This window comes from Mobula hypostoma, chromosome 23 (assembly GCF_963921235.1).
Source record: "Mobula hypostoma chromosome 23, sMobHyp1.1, whole genome shotgun sequence".
Classification (NCBI taxonomy): domain Eukaryota; kingdom Metazoa; phylum Chordata; class Chondrichthyes; order Myliobatiformes; family Myliobatidae; genus Mobula; species Mobula hypostoma.
The window spans coordinates 43,985,072-44,007,058 of NC_086119.1; the positions used below are offsets into that span (position 1 = coordinate 43,985,072).

The 21,987-nt window shown below is 39.6% G+C and overlaps 1 protein-coding gene across 2 annotated transcripts in view; it reads left to right on the forward strand.

Moving 5' to 3' along the window:
* The window catches only part of lig3 (ligase III, DNA, ATP-dependent), a 58,646-nt gene extending 36,659 nt beyond the window's left edge, over positions 1-21,987 (forward strand). For both annotated transcript variants that reach the window (XM_063031288.1, XM_063031289.1), the window contains exons 13-21: positions 353-430; positions 8,793-8,916; positions 12,430-12,572; positions 12,686-12,760; positions 13,001-13,147; positions 14,544-14,721; positions 15,684-15,775; positions 16,767-16,841; positions 20,256-21,987. In XM_063031288.1, coding sequence (XP_062887358.1) covers positions 353-430; positions 8,793-8,916; positions 12,430-12,572; positions 12,686-12,760; positions 13,001-13,147; positions 14,544-14,721; positions 15,684-15,775; positions 16,767-16,841; positions 20,256-20,489 — 1,146 coding nt within the window. In that variant the 3' untranslated portion in view covers positions 20,490-21,987. The remainder of the gene's footprint in view (positions 1-352; positions 431-8,792; positions 8,917-12,429; positions 12,573-12,685; positions 12,761-13,000; positions 13,148-14,543; positions 14,722-15,683; positions 15,776-16,766; positions 16,842-20,255) is intronic.

A 21,987-nucleotide genomic window follows, 5' to 3' on the forward strand; every position in this document is an offset into this window, starting at 1 on the left:
TTGTTTTTTTAAATTTTAAAATCTAGTGGTTGTAGTTTCTGCCAGAACATTGACATAATGAAATTATCTCCCATTTCATATTGTATAAACAATTTCACTCATAGCAAAATTTAAATCAAACAAATTTTATTTTTTAAGGCTGTAATAAAAAAAATTCTGAACTTCTCTGTCCTTGTGATTGAAAATCTGTAAAACAGAAAATACCAAAAGAGCTAGCTAAGTCACCATCTGTGGAGAACAAAACAGGGTTAAGGGTAGATATTTCTAGATTTTGTTTTTGTTCAACTTAACTTTTGACAAAGGAATATAAATTTAATTAACTAAGTGATTACCTTTCAATCCATTTTGCCAGAGGGCCTCAGATCTGGGAGAAATGATCAATCGAGTTATCAAGGAGGGACTTGAAGGACTGGTACTGAAAGATGTTAAGGTAAGATTATTTCTCTGTGAAAACCATAGTTTCTTTTGTATGGCATTGGAACGGAGTAACCTTTGCAGGTAGGTGTTTTATCTATGGATAGTGGTTTCAAAACAATTGAGTTGTATCTAATCAGCATTGTTAATTGAATGAGAGGAAGTATTGTTTATTTTCAGATTATATTACTGGAGAGGCTGTCATTTATGCTCATTTCTAGTTGCCTTTTTCTTTTTTTTTCCCTATTTGAGTTTCAGGTCAAATGCAGTCTTTCAGCATGTTCTGTATTGTTAAATATAGGCTAAAGATCTGTGATCCCAAAACTGATATCTAAAACATTACTGTGTACATCTTCCTCCTGTTGAAACCTGAATATACACCATTGCCCTCTGTTTTATTTTTGTTCTTTGTAAACTTTATATCCATGTAGCCATTATCCCTTTGATCTAGTTTGTCAATGTTTATTGTGTAGCACGTTTCTCAAATACTTTTGCACATTATTAATAATGCAATCAGCTCAATCAAACATGATTTACTTAAAAAAATTCCATAGAACCATAGAACACTACAGCACAGAAAACAGGCCATTCGGCCCTTCTAGTCTGTGCCGAAACTTTATTCTGCTAGTCCCATTGACCTGCACCCAGTCCATAACCCTCCAGACCTCTCCCATCCATGTATCTATCCAATTTATTCTTAAAACTTAAGTGAGCCCGCATTTACCACGTCAGATGGCAGCTCATACCACACTCCCACCACTCTCTGAATGAAGTTCCCCCTAATATTCCCCCTAAACCTTTCCCCTTTCACCCTAAAGCCATGTCCTCTCGTAAGTGGAAAGAGCCCTCATACTCTGTCTATACCCCTCATACTCTGTTTTACTCTGTCTATACCCCTCATAATTTTGTAAACCTCTATCAAATCCCCCGTCATTCTTCTACGCTCCAGGGAATGAAGTCCTAACCTGTTCAATCTTTCCCTGTAACTCAACTCCTGAAGACCCGGCAACATCCTAGTAACTCTTCTCTGCACTCTTTCAATCTTACTGATATCATTCCTATAGTTAGGTGACCAGAACTGCACACAATACTCCAAATTTGGCCTCACCAATGTCTTATACAATCTCACCATAACATCCCAACTCCTATACCCAATACATTGATTTATGAATGCCAGGATGTCAAAAGCCTTCTTTACAACCCTGTCTACCTGTGACGCCACTTTCAGGGAATTATGTATCTGAACTCCCAGATCCCTTTGTTCCTCCACACTCCTCAGTGCTCTACTGTTTACTGTGTATGTCCTACCTTGATTTGTCCTTCCAAAATGCAACACCTCACACTTGTCTGCATTAAATTCCATCTCCCATTTTCTGGCCCATTTTTCCAGTTGCTCCAGATCCCTCTGCAAGCTTTGAAAGCCTTCCTCGTTGTCCACAGCGCCTCCGATCTTAGTGTCATCAGCAAACTTGCCGATCCAATTTACCACATTATCATCCAGATCATTGATATAGGCAACAAACAACAATGGTCCCAGCACAGATCCCTGAGGCACACCACTAGTCACAGGCCTTCAGTCTGAGAAGCAATCATCCACTACCAATCTCTGTCTTCTCCCACACAGCTAATTTCGAATCCATTTTACAACCTCTCCATGGATACCTAGTGTCTGAACCTTCTGAACTAACCTCCCATGTGGGACCTTGTCAAAAGCCTTACTAAAGTCCATGGGGACAACATCCACAGCCTTTCCTTCATCTTCTTTCTTGGTAACCTCCTCAAAAAAACTCTACAAGATTCGTTAAAATGCGATCTACCACACGCAAAGCCATGCTGACTATCCTTAATCAGCCCTTGGGTGTCCAAATACTTGTATATCTGATCTCTCAGAACACCTTCCAATAATAAACTTACTACTGACGTCAGGCTCACTGGCCTGTAATTACCTGGTTTACTTTTGGAGCCCTTTTTAAACAACGGAACAACATGAGCTACCCTCCAATCCTCTGGCACTGCACCCGTGGCTACAGACATTTAAAAATATTACTGCCAGGGCCCCTGCAATTTCTAGTCTCTCTCAAGGTCAGAGGAGATATCATGTCAGGCCTGGGGGATTTATCTACCTTTATTCGCTGTAAGGCAGCAAGCACCTCCTCCTCTTTAATCTCTATATGTTCCATGACCCTACTGCATGTTTCCCTTCCTTCCATATATGCTATGCCAGTTTCCTGAGTAAATACTGATGCAAAAAAAACTGTTTAAGATCCCCCCCATCTCGTGAGGCTCCACACATAGATGACCACTCTGATCTTCTAGGGGGCCAATTTTGTCCCTTACTATCCTTTTACTCTTAACATACTTGTAGAAACCCTTCGGGTTTACCTTCACATTATCTGCCAAAGCAACCTCATGTCTTCTTTTTGCCTTCCTGATTTCCTTCTTTAGAATTTTCTTACATTTTCTATACTCTTCAAGTACCTCATTTTGTTCTTTGTTGCCTATACCTGCTATACAACTCTCTCTTTTTCTTAACCAGATCGCCAATATCCCTTGAAAACCAAGGTTCCCTATGTCTGTTAACTTTGCCTTTAATCCTGGCAGAAACATGTAAACTCTGCACTCAAAATTTCACCTTTGAAGGCCTTCCACTTACTGAACACATCCTTGCCAGAAAACAACTTATCCCAATCTACCCTTCCTAGATCCTTTCTCATTTCCATAAAATTAGCCCTTATCCAATTTAGAACCTCAACTCGAGGACCAGACTTAACCTTATCGATAATTAACTTGAAACTAATGATGTTATGGTCACTGGACCCCAAATGTTTGCCTACACATACTTCTGTCACCTGACCTGTCTGGTTCCCTAATAGGAGATCAATTCATGGTGGTTGTCATTTTAATGTTCATATCTGCACTCATCTTAATATAAGAATATAGCTGAGTCCCTTCAAGTTCGATCCCCCTTCCCTTGGCAAACAACAGATTTTGCTGACGTACAGCAGTCATACATTTAATGGTGCGACTTTTAAAGTGGTAAAGATAGGAATCAGGTTCAGAATCAGGTTTATTATCATTGGCATGTGATGTGAAATTTGTTAACTTAGCAGCAGCAGTTCAATGCGATACATAATCTAGCAGAGAAAGAAAAAAATAGAACAATAAATAAACAAGTAAATCATTACATATATTGAATAGATTTTTAAAAAAAATGTTCAAAAGCAGAAATACTGTATATTAAAAAAAGTGAGTTAGTGTCCAAAACTTCAGTGTCCATTTAGGAATCAGATGGCAGAGGGGAAGAAGCTGTTCCTGAATCGCTGAGTGTGTGCCTTCAGGCTTCTGTACCTCCTACCTGGTGGTAACAGTGAGAAAAAGGCATGCCCTGGGTGCTGGAGGTCCTTAGTAATGGACGCTGCCTTTCTGAGACATCGCTCCCTAAAGATGTCCTGGGTACTTTGTAGGTTAGTGCCCAAGATGGAGCTGACTAGATTCACAACCTTCTGCAGATTCTTTCGGTCTTGTGCAGTAGCCCCTCCATACCAGACAGTGATGCAGCCTGTCAGAATGCTCTTCACAGTACAACTATAGATAGGCATGAAAAGTCAGCAAGTGCTTTGTGCTCCAATGATTGGTTTGTATTATCTTTTAGTGGTATCTGTGTGTTTTCCTTGTTGAAGTTTTGTATTTTTAATTAAACTCTACTAATTCTCTAAGTTTCAATCTATTGGGGAAGGTGATATGACTTCAGTTTATGGAGAGCAGCGTTATCCCCAGCAATCACATCTATAGCAATTGTCTCCATTAGCTCAGAACTGCAGCACCAAGGAGGATGAGATTGGCCTTGAAAGTTTGTTGAAGGTGGCAGTTAGCGCTTGGCTTGATTTCGGATTTAAACATTCTTGAAAATGAGATGAATGTGTATGTATCTTGGGTAGGTATGAGAACCCAGGGAGTTGTGATGCAATTATCTCTGCCTTAACAGTGGGTATTAGTTTCTTCCTGCCTGTATGGACGTAGACAAAAACTGTTTTCTTCCCACCCATATTTATGTGAGCAAAGATTGCAGGAGGCCTTCTGACCAGAATACTGGTACAGGTGGAGGAGTGAGAAAGAATGAATATGATATAGGGCAACACAGTTTCATGCTATATTTGCTATATTGCTATATTTATACTCTATTCTTGGTTGGTGCAACTGTAACGAAACCCAGTTTCCCTCGGGATCAATAAAGTATGACTATGTCTGTGACTACTATGACTATGAACAGATGTTGTTCCAAATAGAACTGAGAGTCCATTGTGTGCAGAGGTCAAGTATTTTTACTGGAGTGAGATTATTTAGTTGACAGTATAGTTAGAACTTCTAAGAGGTTGTGGTGAGAGACATTGAGGGGCGAGGGCCTATGCTGAAACACAGGTTCTTAAAGCTAATCTTGAGCATTATGTAAACCACGCATACTGGTGGCCATGGTTAGAATCTTATTTGTGAGACATTTGGGATCAGTACTGGGAGAAAGGGACTTATCTGTTTGGGCAGACTTTACCTGCACTGGTCTGGATAAATTGAAAAAGAGACCTTAAACCTTTTTTTAAAATTTAAAAAAGGTCAGGGTAGAGTGGAAGGGAATGATTATGGACTTAAGAGGGGAAGCCACCCCATAGACCAAAGTTGGCAATGGAAAGAATAATGACTGGAAGGGGTAGAGTGCATTAAGTCCATTACAAGTGCATTAATAAGCAAAGCCACTTGGAGGAAAAGTTGGTTTGAAAGTTCTGAAGGTTATGAATGTATGTCATTGATAATGAAAAACTCAATCTAATACTGCAGATAGAGATAAATGAATTAGATCTAATGTTGATGCTTGTGTTTAGAATTTTATTTGGAAAATTGTCCTGTTTGTTCAGAGGGTTGCAGAGTCCCTAGACAGAAGACAGAATGTTTTTCTTCTAGTTTACGTCTGAGGCCCAAGAGCTGGATTATTGGAGTTTCAGCATAACAGATGCTGAAGGTCTGGTTTCTGCTTGCTGGAGGCAAAGTCTCAGGGCAAGGGCTTGGCTATTTAATATTGAAATAGAGATTTCAGTTCTTGTTCTCTGCAGCTTTGAATAGCGTGCCATTGAATTTATATGGAGAATATAATTATGATGAGAGACTGGCTGGGCAGAGTTGTTTACTTCAAGGGAAAGAAGATGAGTGAGATTCAACTGAAGTGTATAAAATAAGGAGGGACCTTGTCACAGCACATGTGAGGGACCTACTTAAATGTGGTTCAGAAATATTTATGTAAATAGTGGAACCTGCTGCTTGGAAGAATGGGGCCCAAACCCTTGCAACATTTAAAAAGATATTTGATGTAACATGCAAAGACTGATACCTAGTACGTTATAGACAAAGCTAGGGATTAGGAGTAATGCAGGTGGCTCCACATTGGTAAACACAGACATTATGGATAGGGAGGCCTCTGTCTGCACAGTCAATTTTTATTATTCAAAGATGAGAATGAAAAAATATATAATGGTAGAAATGTATATAGATACAAATGTATTAAGGCTGGTTGCGTATCTGGTCTTCAATACAGGATTCGTCATCTCATTAAATTGTGGAGCAGGCTTAAGAGGTCATACTTCCTGTTGCTATTTGTAATGCATCCTTCCTGATTGTTCTACTTTGAACGTGATACCAGGAACAACTTCGCTTTTCTTTAGTATTTTTCACAATCATTGCCCAGTAATATGTCTCAATCTTTGTCTCCATTGACCTATGTATATTTAGCAAGAATCTGAGCAATTGCAAGCAGATGCAGTTATATTATGAAATGAAAATGTAGTTTGTAGGATATGGGGAAATTTCTGAAGCCTTCTTTTTCTGGGCATATCTCGAAACAGCTGGTTAGTCCTCACTAACAGTCATCAGACTCAGTGCTGCGAAAACCCACTTTTCTCCGGCTTCATAGGTCTAGGATGTATATGACTTTGGTCCCGTCAAATCTGTGAGATTGGTGTATCTCGCCCACCCACACCCTGGTTTGTGTGAATGCTGTGTGATTTACTGCCCTGCAATAGCCCGTCGGCATGAAGTAACAGATCGTACACTGCATACAATTTCAAAGAAGTATATTTATGAATGTTAACTTAACCAAAGAGTTAGGAAAGACAAGAAAGAAAAAAAAACAAAAGGGACCCATCATAATTAAACAGTCAAATGCACACGGGTTGGAGCTCAAATCTTCCAAAAGCTATATTCATCGCTCCTCGGTAGACCTCCTTGCCTTGGCTCCATTGAATTGCGTTTCCCCACTAGATCATCCTACGACAGGTTCTCTCCAGCGCTTTCTCTCCACCTCCCACTGGACAAAGACAAAGATCCACTGTCAGTCACAAAGTTGCTCCTACAGCCTGCTCTAGAACCTTCTCCCCATTCCGCTGTCCTGATTGGATGGCCCACATTCCTAAGCATCCCTTATCCTAACAGTAACCTGAACACTGCTTCTACAGAAAGACATGAAAAATGAAACAAATCGTGTGAACAGTAAAAGTAAGCAACTAACATTCAGAACTGAAGTTCATTAGCCATGAAGCCAGTCATCACTGCAGCCAATCCTGGAGCCCACTAGTTGCAGGCCATGGTCCAGTTCAGTGTAGAGACGAGGAAATCTTGTGGAGCAGTGAGTTGACCTGTCCCATCCCTTGCCTCCGGCTTCGACACCCTGACCTTTTCAATCTGGCCCAGCACTTAAATCGTTCAAACCTAAGGTCATTCCTCGATCTCTGACCTGGGACCTGCTGCTTCAATGTGCTCTCAGACCTGGGCCCCACCACCTCAATTTGACCTTTCCATTTCGGCCTGGTGCTTAAATCGGTCAAACTTTGGGTCTTTCCTCACTCTTGGGCCCCGCTGCCTCAACTCTGCATTGCCCCACTTGCCTTGCCTCGGTTCTGCCCCATCGAATCACCTCCAAGTCCTTTCCAGCAAGTGCCGAACATTAGCTCATTCTCTGCTTTCGTGCCCAGGCCAAGCCACCTTGATTTGGCCTGTACACGTCATGCTGCAACTGTTCTGCACCTTTGAGACTTCACTTCACACCACAAATAATGCCAGGCGATTCAACAGCTCACCTCTGAAAGGGAAGTTATTGATTGCAGTAATCGTATTCGAGGACAAAGTGTAATTAATACAATATTCTATGTTTTGTTTGCTACTGCAAGTTGTTGTCATCATGCTTCCCCAGCACCATCTTAAACTGGAAGTCATTTAATGTAGCAATTTTTTCCATTATTAATACTTAGTACCATCAGTGGTGAATTCTAATTACAACCTCAACATTTGTTGATCACGAGAAGAATTTCTGGACAACATAATTAACCTTGCTGAATTTTCTTTCCAATTATTTACTGTTCATACTTTTCCCAGATTTGGTCACACACAGTTAATTTCAATATATTTACATTGGATAGAGTAAGCGTGTTTCCATTATTGTTCCGACTTTAAACAGTGTAATGAACAAAAAATCTAATTGTTATTTATAAATATTCTCCTCAGGAAGTTGTTGCAGCTTTCAGTATCATGAGTCTTCTCCCCACTGAGGAATAACTTCAGTTGTTTGTGTTGTTCATGTGCCACTCATTTCTGCTGTTTGCTATATAATTAATCAGTCTTTAACTTTAACAGAATTGAGACTTGTGCCTGATTTAAAATTGGCATTTTACTGGATTTCTTTCAAATATTTGAAGTTGGTATTCTCACTTCTGAGCCAGATATGTATTAGATTAAAGCCGCTTCAAGGGTTTGTGCTATTGTTTTATCTTTTTTGTTTGTTTGTTTTTTCAGATTCTAGCATCTGCAGTTTCATTTCCCTTGGAACTCACCTGGTCCCATTCCTTATGCTTTCTTGGTGCAGTGCACTTTTACAAATAAGGTGTTAAGCCAAAGTTGTATTTTCTGTGAACCTAAAAGGTTTATTGGCATTATTTTCAATCAGCCTATTGCAAACATTATCTGAAACTAGTTTACTGGTTGATGTCACTTCAGTTGTGGATTTTGCTTCCAGATTTTCTTCATTACAGCAGTGTTTTAGTTGTAACATGATTGAGTTACTCTGAAATTATGATAATATATAAATGAGACAATTCTTTTAAATATTCTGTGTTGAAATTCCATGAGGGTGGATTGGTCTCTGCTAATCTAACAGAGTGGCTGTTGCTAGTGTGCTAATAGTACGTCTAATATGCTTTAAGCATGTGTTTCATAGGAGAGGGTTTAAAGTTAACAATTATTAATTTTAAAATTGTTCCCTTTTTTGAAATGTTAATATTTTATTGCAGCTACTGTTTAAATGTTCTGAAGGCTACTCTTCCGCTTTTTATGTGTGTGTTTAGAGTCTCTATGAACCAGGCAAACGTCATTGGTTAAAAGTAAAAAAAGACTATCTCAATGAAGGTGCGATGGCTGATTCAGCAGACCTTGTTGTGCTGGGAGCTTTCTATGGGCAAGGGAATAAAGGTAATACTAACACTTGGATGAAATATGTCTGTGTATATGTGTTAGAATTTTGTTTGTAATTTTCTATACTTCTGTGTTATTTTTGTAACCAATTAGTTTTGGAAAAACTGATGGTGCCTTCCTACAGGATTCCACCCAATATGGGCATTTTCCTTCAGTTTTCTGATTTGCCCCAACCCCTACCAAGATTGATAGATACTTTATTGATTATAAGGGACAATCTTCACTCAAATAGTCATTATTCTAGGTGTCTTATGTTGAAGATCAGCTGATTTTTCAATTCTGGTGGCCATCAAAGTATTCTCTATTCAAGAACTTTTTCATCCAATGTGGTGTCAAGCAAACTGACTTTGTATTTATCACATGAATTTGATTAACACATTTTCACCAGTCTGAATTTGGAATAGTGGAATCAATTTTGATAACACCACACTGAGCACAAAATTTGCCAGCTCAGACTTGGATCTTTCACAAATTCTGTGGCTCAAGCACAAGGTGGTGTTTGGTTTAATCAGTGATATTGAATCAATTAATCAAATCATCTCATTTGAGTTCCATTGAACCAACAGCTTGACTGTATTTGTCTGAGTTCTGCCCAAATAGAAGTGGATTTTGAAATTTGTCAGGCACTCTGAAGCTTATTTTGGGTAATGAAGACCTTTTTGCCATTATCCTTCCCTGTCTCTTGCCCATTGTGATTCTGATTCTACATCAACGAATGGCAGAGGCTGTAAGTCTGAAATAAAAGCAGAAAATATTATAAATACCCAGTAGGTCAGGTAGCATCTGTAGAAAGAGATGCTTTCAGGCTGAAAGTCTTTATCAGATCCAGGGAGGTGAGGAAATGTTAGTTTTGTTGCAGGGTGAATGAGAAGGGATGGATAGGACCAAAGGCACCATTAGTGATTTGGTGAGGACAGGGGTTGCCCAGGTGGTCTTAAGAGCAGTCTGATTAATAGATTAATGAGGGGGAAAACCATTAAGGGGACCTGTTAAAGCTGTGAAATGTCAGTCAGAATCAGTTCTAAACTGGAAAAAAAGCATAATGTAGGACAGGACCAGACAGAATCTGTGCTGAGAGAAAACCTGAATTAACATTACAGACTTCTTGGCAAAATTGGCATTTCTGATACAAAGAGAAGGAGAGTTAGCTGAAATCAATGACTTCAGTACTGTATACCAGAGGCTCCAGTATACCCAAATGGAAATGTACTTGTGTTCCCTAACAACAGGAATTCTGCAGATGCTGGAAATTCAAGCAACATACATCAAAGTTGCTGGTGAACGCAGCAGGCCAAGCAGCATCCTATAGATGCTGCTTGGCCTGCTGCGTTCACCAGCAACTTTGATGTATGTTGCTTGTGTTCCCTAAACTTTTATTGGGCTGTAGTGTAGGAGGTCACCAATAAATGGGGAGGGGCTGGGTGGTAGAGAAGGAAAATTAAACTAAAAGGCAACAGGAAGCTCCAATTCATCTTGGGGACTGAACACCTATTCAATTGAAGCTGTTTTTTTTTCTGGTGTTAAACTGATCTTCTGCAAATGCTTCAGGATCTTGACATAGATGGGAAAGAATAACATTTCTTAAGAAACTTATACTGGGACCAGACAGCATCCATCAGAATAAAAGGAGAAGTGAGTGAGTATGTGAATATCATGAGAGGAGTCAGGCAAGGTTGTGTCTTTTCACCAGACGTATTCAACCTGTAGAGTGAAATTATCTTGAGAAGTATCAAAGACATCAAAGGATTCATAATTGGAGGCCATAATATAACTATATTATTTATATACTAATAATAGCTAATAGTTGACTCAGAAACAAAACTTCAAGAGCTACTCACTATAGTGGCAGCAGAAAGTAATCGCAGAGGCCTCTCAATCAACACCAAGAAGACAGAAAGCATGGTCATCTCCAGCAAGGCAAACATCCCACAATGTGTGATCAAGATCGGAAATACAAACATCAAACAAGTCAACAAATTCAGATATCTTGGCAGCCTAATAACAAATGATGGCAGGTGCGACACAGATATCAAATACAGAATAGCAATGGCGAAAGAAGTTTTCCAAAAAGTGAAGACCATATTAACAGACAAAGATGAGCATGTACACTAAAAACAGAATACTGCAGTGCTACATTTATTCTATCCTGACTTATGGAAGTGAATGCTGGACCATTTCCCCAGCAATGGAAAAGAGACTAGAAGCAGCTGAATTATGGTTCTACAGGAGAATGTTAAAAATATCATGGACCACACACACATCAAATGAAGAAGTTCTCAGAAGAGTCCAAACAGTTAGATTACTCATACCAACAATAAGAGAAAGACAACTCATATTCCTAGGACACATCATGCAGAAAGATGAACGAGAAGAACACATACTCTCTGGAAAGATTGAGGGGAGCAAACTTGAAGGAAGACCTCGGCTTATGTACATCAAAAGCATAGCCAGGTGGCTACACATCGAGGAAATGGAAGTCGTCCAAAAAACGAGGGAAGGGATAGATCTGTATGGAAAGTCATGGTCACCAACTTCCGCATCGGGTTTGGTACCTAGACAGACAGACAGTTAAATTGAAGATGAACCTCCTAACAAATTTTCCCATTTGTTTTCTCGGCTGTTTGATTTAATCACTATAGCTTGGGTTGAGGCGTACCTCTATGTCTATAGTTATTTGGTTTGGATCTTCCATTCAGTGGACCGATTGTAGAAAGGCAGATAACCAAGCAAGCTCAACCCAGCCAGGATGTCAGCCTTAAGAGAGAACCACGAGATAAGCAGATTTTGAGTTTCCTTTCCTGGCTTATTAACTTCAGTTGTGCCTGCAAGAATTCCCTGTATCTGGGCCTTGATCTTGTGAAAGTTCCTTTCAAGTTTTCCAGAGACATTTGTGTTTTATTGCAGGAAGGCAAATGATGAAAAGGAGTACCATAAATATTTCGGTTAGCATAATCAGTCAATAGAAATGGCAAATTTTAGCCTTGGTTTTCTGAATTACTTTATATACTTTATTGTCGCCAGACAATTGATACTAGAGCGATATTTGATCATCACAGCAATATTTGATTCTGCACTTCGTGCTCCCTGGAGTACAAATCGGTAGTAAATATTAAAAATTAAAGTTATAAATCATAAATAGAAAATAGAAAAGGGAAAGTAAGATGATGCAAAAAAAACCGAGAGGCAGGTCTGGATATTTGGAGGGTACGGCCCAGATCCAGGTCAGGATCCGTTCAGCAGTCTTATCACAGTTGGAAAGAAGCTGTTCCCAAATCTGGCCGTACGAGTCTTCAAGCTCCTGAGCCTTCTCCCAGAGGGAAGAGGGACGAAAAGTGTGTTGGCTGGGTGGGTTGTGTCCTTGATTATCCTGGCAGCATTGCTCCGACAGCGTGCGGTGTAAAGTGAGTCCAAGGATGGAAGATTGGTTTGTGTGATGTGCTTTGTGCGGATGATTTAGATATGTAGGTAGGTGAAGATCTATGGAGTTTATGTTCCATGGATTTATTTCAGGTGGGATGATGTCTATCTTCTTGATGGGCTGTTATGATCCCAATACATCACAATGGTGTACCGTGACCAAATGTGGAGGTGGCCATGATGATGCAACCCTGGCACGATTACAGAATGAACTCGACATGGTGAAAATAAGCAAGGTAATGTAACATTTTAGTTCACACTATTTTGCACTGTGTTAGAAAAATTTGAGCTTTAATTAAACCTAGTTTCATTCTTGGCGTAATTTTAAATAACTATTCTCTTGATGCAGGATCCAAGTAAGGTGCCAAGTTGGTTAAATGTCAGCAAGAATTACATACCTGACTTTATTGTTCGAGATCCAAAGGTGAGTTTCCAAACTACCTTAATGTTGGCTGTAGCTGGATTTTCCTTAAAGGGACGATGTGAATTTTTAAATCTTTATTGGTTGAGGCATCCCTGTTCCTTTCAAACATTTGCAAAATAAAAATCCTCTGAGGAATTCCTTGTCCTTTAGGCAGATTCATGAGAGCTCTCTATGGAAGCTTGGTTTGCGTTCCTCTCATGAACATCTATTTTTTGATTTTATTTCTATTTTATTTTTAAGAAAGCACCAGTTTGGGAAATCACTGGAGCAGAATTCTCTAAATCAGAAGCTCACTCTGCTGACGGGATATCAATCCGGTTCCCGAGGTGCACCCAAATCCGTGATGATAAAGACTGGAAAACTGCAACCAACCTTCTTCAGCTGAAGGTACACCCCCTTGCAAGCGTTTTGTTTTTGTTTTTGAAGGGTTGGAGATCAATATGGAGACTGACCAGCTGAGGTACACATGCAAAGTGTAAGAAAGTTTTGTATTTCAGAGCTGGACCAGATTGAGTGATAGGGTGGGAAGTAGTGTTGGTGTACAGGATGGAAGTTTAGTGTTGGTTTAAGATGCAGGGCAAAGCTTGTCTTGCATGCTGTTTATACAGATCAGTCATTACACTGTGCATTAAGCTAGAATAAGGTAAAACAGTAACAATAACAATGTCGAATAAAGTGTAAAAGCTACCAAAAGCGTACAGTGCAGGTAAGTGCAAGATCATAACAAGTTAGATTGAGAGGCCAAGATTCCATTGTATCATACAAGAGGTCTGTTCAAGAGTCTAATAGTGGGATAGAAGCTGACCTTGAGCCTGGTGATATGTGCTTTCAGGATTTTGTATTCTTCTGCCTGATTGGTGGGGGGGAGGGAGAAGAGGCAACGTAAGGGTGGGTGGTATCTTTGATTATGCTGGCATCTTTACTGAGGCAACGAGAAGTATAGACAGGGTTCGCAGAGGGGAGGCTGGTTTCTGTGATGTGCTGAGCTGTGTCCACAACTGTCTGCAGTTTCTTGTGGTCATGTGCAGAGCAATTGCCAAATGTGGTAAGAGCTGACAGGGAAATGCCAAATTTCTTTACTTTCGTGAGAAAGTGGAGGCTTTAGCCGTGACATCAACATCATTGGACCAGAATAGAATAGATTAGATTATTATTAGATTAGAATAGATTATTGGTGATGTTCACACCTAGAATTTTGATGTTGTCAATAGAACCTCAGAACCATTGATGTAGACAGGAGCATGTGCATCATCCCTCTTTCTGAAGTCAGTAACCAGCTCTTTTGTTTTGATGGCATTGAAGGAAAGGTTGTTGGCATGCCACCATGTCACTGAGCTCTCTTATTTCCTTTCAGTACCCTGGCTCATCATTATTTGAGATGCAACCCACCACATCGTGATCACCTGCAAACTTATGGATGGAGTTGGAGCAGACTCTGGCAATGCAGTCATGAGTGTACAGGGAGGAGAGTAGGGGCTGAGGACACAAGCTTGTGGAGCACCAGTGTTTAGACTAACAGTGGCAGAACTGTTCCTGCCTGTCCTTAGTGACTCTGGTCTGTTGGTCAGGAAGTCAAGGATCCGGTTGCAGAGGACCGGTTGTGATTTGGAGTATGTTGCGTACTTCACCATACTATTCACAGCAGTATTAGATGCCTTCTGCTCCATTTTATTGTTATCTTTTACATTTTGTTTTAATAACTAACACTCAATTAATGCCTGTCCATTAATCAAACTGTCATAAATTTTCTTTGCTTTTATCTTTAATGAGTGTGTTCTTTCAGGACTTGTACAAAGCTTCTAAAATGACTGAAGGTGCTGATGTTGTGGTAGTTCCTGAGAAGGATGATGATGAATGGCCTTCAGGTGGTTCTGGGACTTCTGATGTGTCATCGAAACAGACCCCACGTAGTTCAGTCCCTCCCTCCAAATCACCTGGGAAGAAAATTAAGAGTGATGGAGGTGAGATAATGTTCAAAATTTTAGATGCGTGGGAACTGAATAGCCAACTGAAATCCTTTTTAGTTCTACAGCAGGAGTTTAGATTGAGTCTAAATGGGCAGACGTATTCTCTTCAGCATGGAAAAGAGCACTTCAGCCCACCAGACCTCCACTGATCATTGACCACCCATCTGCACTAATCCTAGACTAATTCAGATTTATCCATCCTTTGTTCCCATCAACTTCCCTCCCCAGATTCCCCCACTTGTGTGCACCCCAGACTATTTACATTAGCCAGTGAACCCACTTACCACTGCCTTGGACGTGTAGGAGGGAAACGGAGTACTCAGAGGGAACCCAGCTGGTCACAAGGAGAATGTGAAAATGCCACACAGACTTGCCTTTCAGAAATAATCTTGGTGTGCGGCCCTCCCTCTAAGCTGTTCGTTCTGGGAGATTTTAAACAGTTATTTTAGGAAACATGGCAGTTAGCTTATACTCCCAAGATTCCACGAAGAGTAATAGAGTTGATGTGTTTTTTGTTGTTTTGGTAGAGAAATAATATCACCAGACACTAGAAGAACTCGCCTGTTCCCCTTTAAATATTACCCATACGATCTCTTGGGTTCACTGGGACTTCAATTTGACAACTTCAGCTGAAGGCAAACCCTCTGCCAAAGGAGCACTCTTCTCTCCCTTGACCACCTTTGGAACCCCTTAAATCGTAAAATTACAGTATATATCTTATTTATTACTGAGATTAAATTCATAAAATTTCTTCTTTTGACATCAGAACAATGATTATTATGCCACCCAATAGAACGATACAAATAACACATAATGGAAATGAGTAGAAAATTAAAAATTATTCCAATTTGCACCTGGCAATGGAGAACCAGTAGTTTGCTTTAATATTTGCACATACTTTAAAAGACTTAAAACTTTTTCAAAGCGGGAATGCCAATGTGTCTACATTGTTCTAGGTAACAGAACCTCCCATAAATCGCCGCCTGAAAGTTCAGCAAGAAAGGCAATGAAGAGAAAGTTGCCAGTAGCAGAGCAGAATGGAAAGAAGGTAATTTCCATTTTGCTGCTTCAAAAAATATTTTCTCCCTAATTTTATTTATGCTAAGATTTTTCCAGACTTGGTGCTTGTTGGCCAGTAGGGATTGCCTGTGATAACCCATTTTGAAGACGTACATTTGAGTAAAATTGCTGCAAGTAGTCAACAAATTGGGGAGTATCTGTGGAGAATAAAACCATTAGCATTTCAGATCAATAAGTCTCTCCACTTCTGGTGAAAAGTTATTAATCCAAATGTTAGACTCTATATCTCTCATCAATGCTGCTTGACCTGCTTTTATTGTTGCATTGTTACTGTTGAAAGTATCAAACTCTTTTCAGTACTGTAAGAAATTGGTGTTTTCCTTTAAGCATTTATTTGAGCTGCTTTTTGCAGACTTCACTGTCTACAGAATTCACCACTGTCTCTGCCATTTACTACTAAGTGTGGCTGGGATAGCTTAAGGGGAAGTTAGCTTTGAACTTGAGATCTTCTGAGCATTGGCCAAAGTGACACTTAGTTTCCTTTTAATGCGTGGTTTGTTGCAAACAAAACTTACCCAAATTCCATTTGAGGAAAGGAGTGATGTAGCTAGTAGAGCTACTCCAGTGACTCTGGATCGATCCTGACCTTCAGTACTGCCTGTGTGGAGTTTGCATGTTCCTCCTGTGACCCTGAGGGATCCCTGGTGCTCTGGTTTTCTCCCACATTTCAAATGCATTCAGGTAAATTTCCCACTGTAAATTGACCCTAATAGTGAGTGTTAAAATATGGGGGGAGATTGATTGTGTTACCAAGATAAAATAATGACCTTAGCGTGGTAGAGTTCCTTGTGTTAAATGAATGTAGGATGGTAGCCTGATATTCACTCTTAGACTCTCACTATATAATCAATCAACCAAATAACATTTGAAAGAAATCTGGTGAAAATGCAAGTATCTCTAGAAAACTTGAATGGAAGTGATTTTTGGATCTGTTTTAAGTTGGCCTTTATTTTAAACAGATCAAGTTGTCCATAACTGAAAAGAGTAATGGCTCTTTGCTTTCAAGTCCATCCACGTCATCTTCTCCGAACCAGGTACTTTATTCTTGTTGTTTATTATAGTTTGTAAGGAAGTTTGCAGTATTGCAACTTCTGGCCTTAATTCAGCAAGCTTTGCAGAGCAACTCCAACAGTGTGTCTCATCCACTTTTTCCTGGGACTGACAGGCTTAATTTTCAGTGGGGTGCTTTACAGTAAGAAGGTGTAACAAAATCAAAGGTATACTCTTCAGGAGGGAAAGTCATCTTGATGCAAAGGGTTGCAGAAGCATAGAGCCTGTTCCCATAATAATTCTAAATTGATTTTAATTTCAAATTTGCACTAACCATGGGACATGGGAACACAATGGTTGGCATTTTGGATGAAAATTGGTCTGAAGGGCAAGGTGACTTGAAGAGCCAAATAGCCAAATTTTTAAAAAATATCCTACAAATGATAGAGGAAAAACCACTAGTATTCCAAATGCCAAGTCATTGGGCGCATTTAAGTCAGGGATTGAAAGTTTGTTTAGTAAGGGGGCTGAGGATTACAAGGCAAGGCAACAGAATGGGTTTGAATGAAATGTAATCAGCCATGTTTGAATGGCAGAGCAGACGTGATGGGCTGAATGGCCTAATTCTGCTCCCATATTTTATGGACATGCCCCAGGTCCAACTATCTTCAGTTGTTTTGTTTTAATCACTGACTGATCTTCTGCCATGTGGAATGTTTCCTGATTTGCACTGTGTTCATTTCCTGCTGCAACTCAGCACATGAAGCAAACCAAATCTTCCATGCAACAGGACAACAATCAGGAGTAGGCTGATAAGTAGTGAATAAAGTTTGTGTGCCGAATGTGGCAGCAAAGTTCAAAGTGAATTTATTATCAAAGTACGTATTTGACAGCATATGCTACCTTGAGACTCATTTTCTTGCCCACGTTCACAGTAGAACAGAAAAATGCAATATAATCAATGAAAAGCTACACACAAACCAGGACTGGCAAACAACCACTGTGCAAAAGACAAACTGGGCAAATAAAAACAAACAAATAAATAAATAATACCGAGAACATGAATTGTAGAGTCCTTGAAAGTGGAATCAATTCAGAGTTGAGGTGAGTGAAGTTATCCTCACTGGTTCAGGAACTTGATGATGAAGGGTAATAACGGTTCCTGAACCTAATGGTAGCAGTGAGAAGAGTGCCTAGATGGTGTGGGTCCTTGATTATGGATGTTGCTTTCTTGTTGCAGTGCTTCTTAAAGATGTGCTCAATGGTGGAGAGGGCTCTGCCTGTGATGAATTGGACTGTATTCACCACTTTTTGTAAGCTTTTCCATTCATGGACTTTGTTTCCATGTCAAGCCATGATGTAACCAGTCAGGACACTCTCCATTATGCATTTATAGAAGTCTTTAAAAGTCTTAGATGATGTGCCAAATCTGCGCAAACTTCTAAGAAGGTAGAGGTGCTTGGTGCTGCCTTTGTGGTGGCACTTGGATGCAGGTCCTAGAAGAGATTCTGTGATAAGATAACACCAAAGAATTTAAAGTTACCAATCCTCACCACCTCATAGACCTCTGATTTGTTCCACCTTTAGCTAATAATCTGCTCTTTGGTTTTGCTGACATTGTGTGAGAGATTGTTGCTGTGGCACCACTCAACCAGATTTTTAATCTCTCTCCTGTATGCCAATTTGTCAACATCTTTGATTCAGCTAACAGGCTATAGAGTCATAGAACACTACAGCACAGAAACAAACATTTCTAGTCTGTGCTGAAGCATCAACCTACACTGGGGCTAAACTCCTCCGTACCCCTTCCATCTATGTACCTGTCCAAATTTCCCTTAAATATTGAAATCAACCCTGCATCCAATGACAGCTGACAGCTCATTCCACACTCACCACCCTCTGAGTGAAGAAGTTCCTCCTTCATTTTCCCCTTAAACTTTTCACCTTTCACCCTTAACCCATGACACTTGACAAACTCTTTTCCCATCCAGCCCGGTCAGTATGTGGAAAGTTAAAATCACCTACTATCACAACCTTGTGTTTCTTGCAACAGTTCTCAATTTCTGTACAGACTGTTGGATGGTCTACAATATAATCCCGTTAATGTGGTCATGTCTTTCCTTATTCCTCAGTTCTGCCCATAAAGCCTCACTAGACAAACTTTCTAGTCTGGGCTGATTGAGCACTACAATGAGATTTTCTCTATTTAGTAATGCCACACCTCCCCCTTTAATCCTTTCCACTCTATCACATATAAAAGGAGGAGCATGCTGATGTATGCGTCTTCATTGTCCAGAAGTTCCAGACCTGTGTGAAGAGCCAACGGGATGGCATCTGCTGTTGTGCGAGTATGTTGGAATGTCCATCTCCAACAAAGAGGAATCAACCATCTGTTGTTCATTGGGATGATCTTCAAGTCCCTTATCATCAACATTCTGATCATCACCATTGTCCTCTAACTTGGTTGGACAAACCACATAAATATGACAGCTAAAAGAGCATTTGGGACTCTGTAATCTGAAACAGGTCACTTGCCTCCTGCCATCTACAGTGCTCAAGTCATTGTTTATATTGAGATTTGTTCAGGGTCTGTGTTGGACCAATGGGCAGAGATCATGCTGCAACTGCTTCGGCTTTCCTGGCGGATGTGTGTCAATAAACGGCGGTTTGAGAAACTGCATTCTGCTTGTTCAGTCTTATTAGTGAAGCTCTGTTCTAGTATATCACTCTTCAGTGTCCTTGTTGCATTAAGAGCCTTACAGAGACCAATGTGAATAGCTCATGAGTTCAAGTAATTGTTTTTCTTGATACAGCAATGGGTGTTTAACATGTTGTCTTTGTGTTTTTGTTTCCCTTGGGGGGAAGAAAGGAAGTACAGTCTAGTGACAGGACCTTTTTGAGAAGAAAGTGAGGAAAGTCTCGAATTTCATCCTGCGTAGATTAGCTGCGAAAGAATTAAGTGGCTTTATTTTAAAAATCATTCCTGAGACCTGAGCTGACATGGTGAATGGCCATATCTCCACAGTGAGCATCAATACTAGTATTGTCTTTGTAGGACTTTAATAAAAGAAATATGAAAATGCTCATTTTTGGTGTATATATTGACTTCGCAGTGAACTAGCTGTTTGCTTTCTAATGGTAGTTTATATAAATATACATCTTGTTTATAGCAAATGATTAAGAAAGCAGTTATCTACTACAAGATATCACATTTAGCATGGAGGCCTTGTACCTATGATACTCTTGCTATTGATTATGCTGCTGCCTCTGATCAAAATTATTGTCTATTAATTAATGGTACTTTCTTAATTGACAGAACCACCAGTTAGCTGCAGTGGGAAGCTTTAACCCATCTGTAATGGTTTATGTTGCATATTTGGACCCAAGACAGAAATTGTGCACACTTTTTTCTTTTAAAAGCTGCAATAGTTTTAAAAGAACTTTTTTTCCCCCTCTAGACTTTACTGGACATATTTACAGGGGTAAAACTTTATTTGCCTGCATCAGCGCAAGACTTCAACAGAATCTGCCGGTACTTCATTGCGTATGATGGTGACCTGGTTAAAGAGTACGACATAGCTACAGCAACGCACCTGATTGGTGAAGTGAAGGAAAATACATTTGCCAAACGTGTCTCAGTGAATTGGATATGGGAGTGTATCAAGAAAAGGCGGCTGGTTCCACCATTCTGAAAAGTTGCATTCAAAACAACTCAAAAGGATAAAACTCTTAAGTTTGAGATCACCTACTTTTCTGAGAGATTTTAGATTTATAATCTGCATCAAGGAAACGAATGATATTAGACATTGGAATTCTGAGCGTGTGTCAGGTATACAACTTGAGACTTGCATTTGTAAGACAGCCTATGGAAAGAGGTTCTGCAGGTGCATTTCTGTCACGTGCTTCTGTTTTTTTTTGATATGCCTAACAATTTCTGCACTGTGGTGCTACACCTGACTCTCTTCAAGGCTATGAAAGTGTGCATTCCTGTCCTCAGATCTAATGGGAACCTAACTTGCAGAACAGTTGTGGAGAGCCAGTTTCTTGAGTGGTGATTGACATTTAACCTGGAGTTGTATTGATTTCCTACAAGTAATAAAATTAATGTTTTTGTTCATGTATGGTTGAAATCTATAGTGCATCAACTTAAAAGTAAAATCTCAAAATAATTGCAAATGCTGGAAATCAGAAACAAAAATAGCAAATGCTGGAAAAACTTAGCAGGGGAAGGAACATCTGTGGGCGACAAAATGTCAGGTCCTTTGATCCTTTGTTGTAGATCCAAAATATTAACTGCTTTTCTTTGTACATTTGCCTGACAAGCTGAGTTTTACCAGCATTTTTTTGTTTTTGTTTCAATTTAAACATAATATTTGCAAATGCCTTTTTCTCTAACTTGACCTCTTTATTCTTGAGCTTATGCTGCAAAATTTACAGGGGACAAATATTTGTGGTGAAATATAAAGATATATTTCCTCTGATGCACAGTAATTGCAGAATCAGTGTGTCACTGAGGCACTTAAGTTAAAGTTACATCAAAGTTCTGTTCTCAGCCAAATGATAAATGGATGTCAACATCCATGAGACCATTGTTCTCCACTGGTGCCATTCTCTTATGTGAATGTCCACACAAAAGATGTTGTGTTCTTGCTTCCATAATGAGGATAGTTATTTGGACAAAGCTTTGATGCAAATCTAAATAATTTCTCCAATTCCTTTCTAGTTTTTTTTGTTATATGCAATACTTCCTACATCATTATTTCCATGAAGTGGCCAGGTGAGGGTTTGGAATGCTGCTGCAGTTTCCACAATGATGTTACCTGACCTGTCAGAGATCTCCTCAAATCTTTACAAACACTTTGGATGTTTTTAAAACCTAGTCTTTTGGCGTTATATTTTCTCCTTGCCTCTTCCCATCTTGCATCTTAGCAAGACGTAAAGTCGTGAGAGGACAATTCATTTCTTCTTTGGGGAAATGTCCAGTTTTCTCATTTAACTATGATTTTTTTTTGTATCTAAAGAGTTTATAAAATAGGAATGATTCATTTGTCGCAATATGAATTATGTCTTCATTAACTTTGACATATTGAAAATGTTTTTTGGATTTCTCAGACTTCATTTAATTACTTTTTTTCCAGCTTTTGTATTGTTCTGTAGATCATGTTGTGAAGAATTGATGTTGATACATCA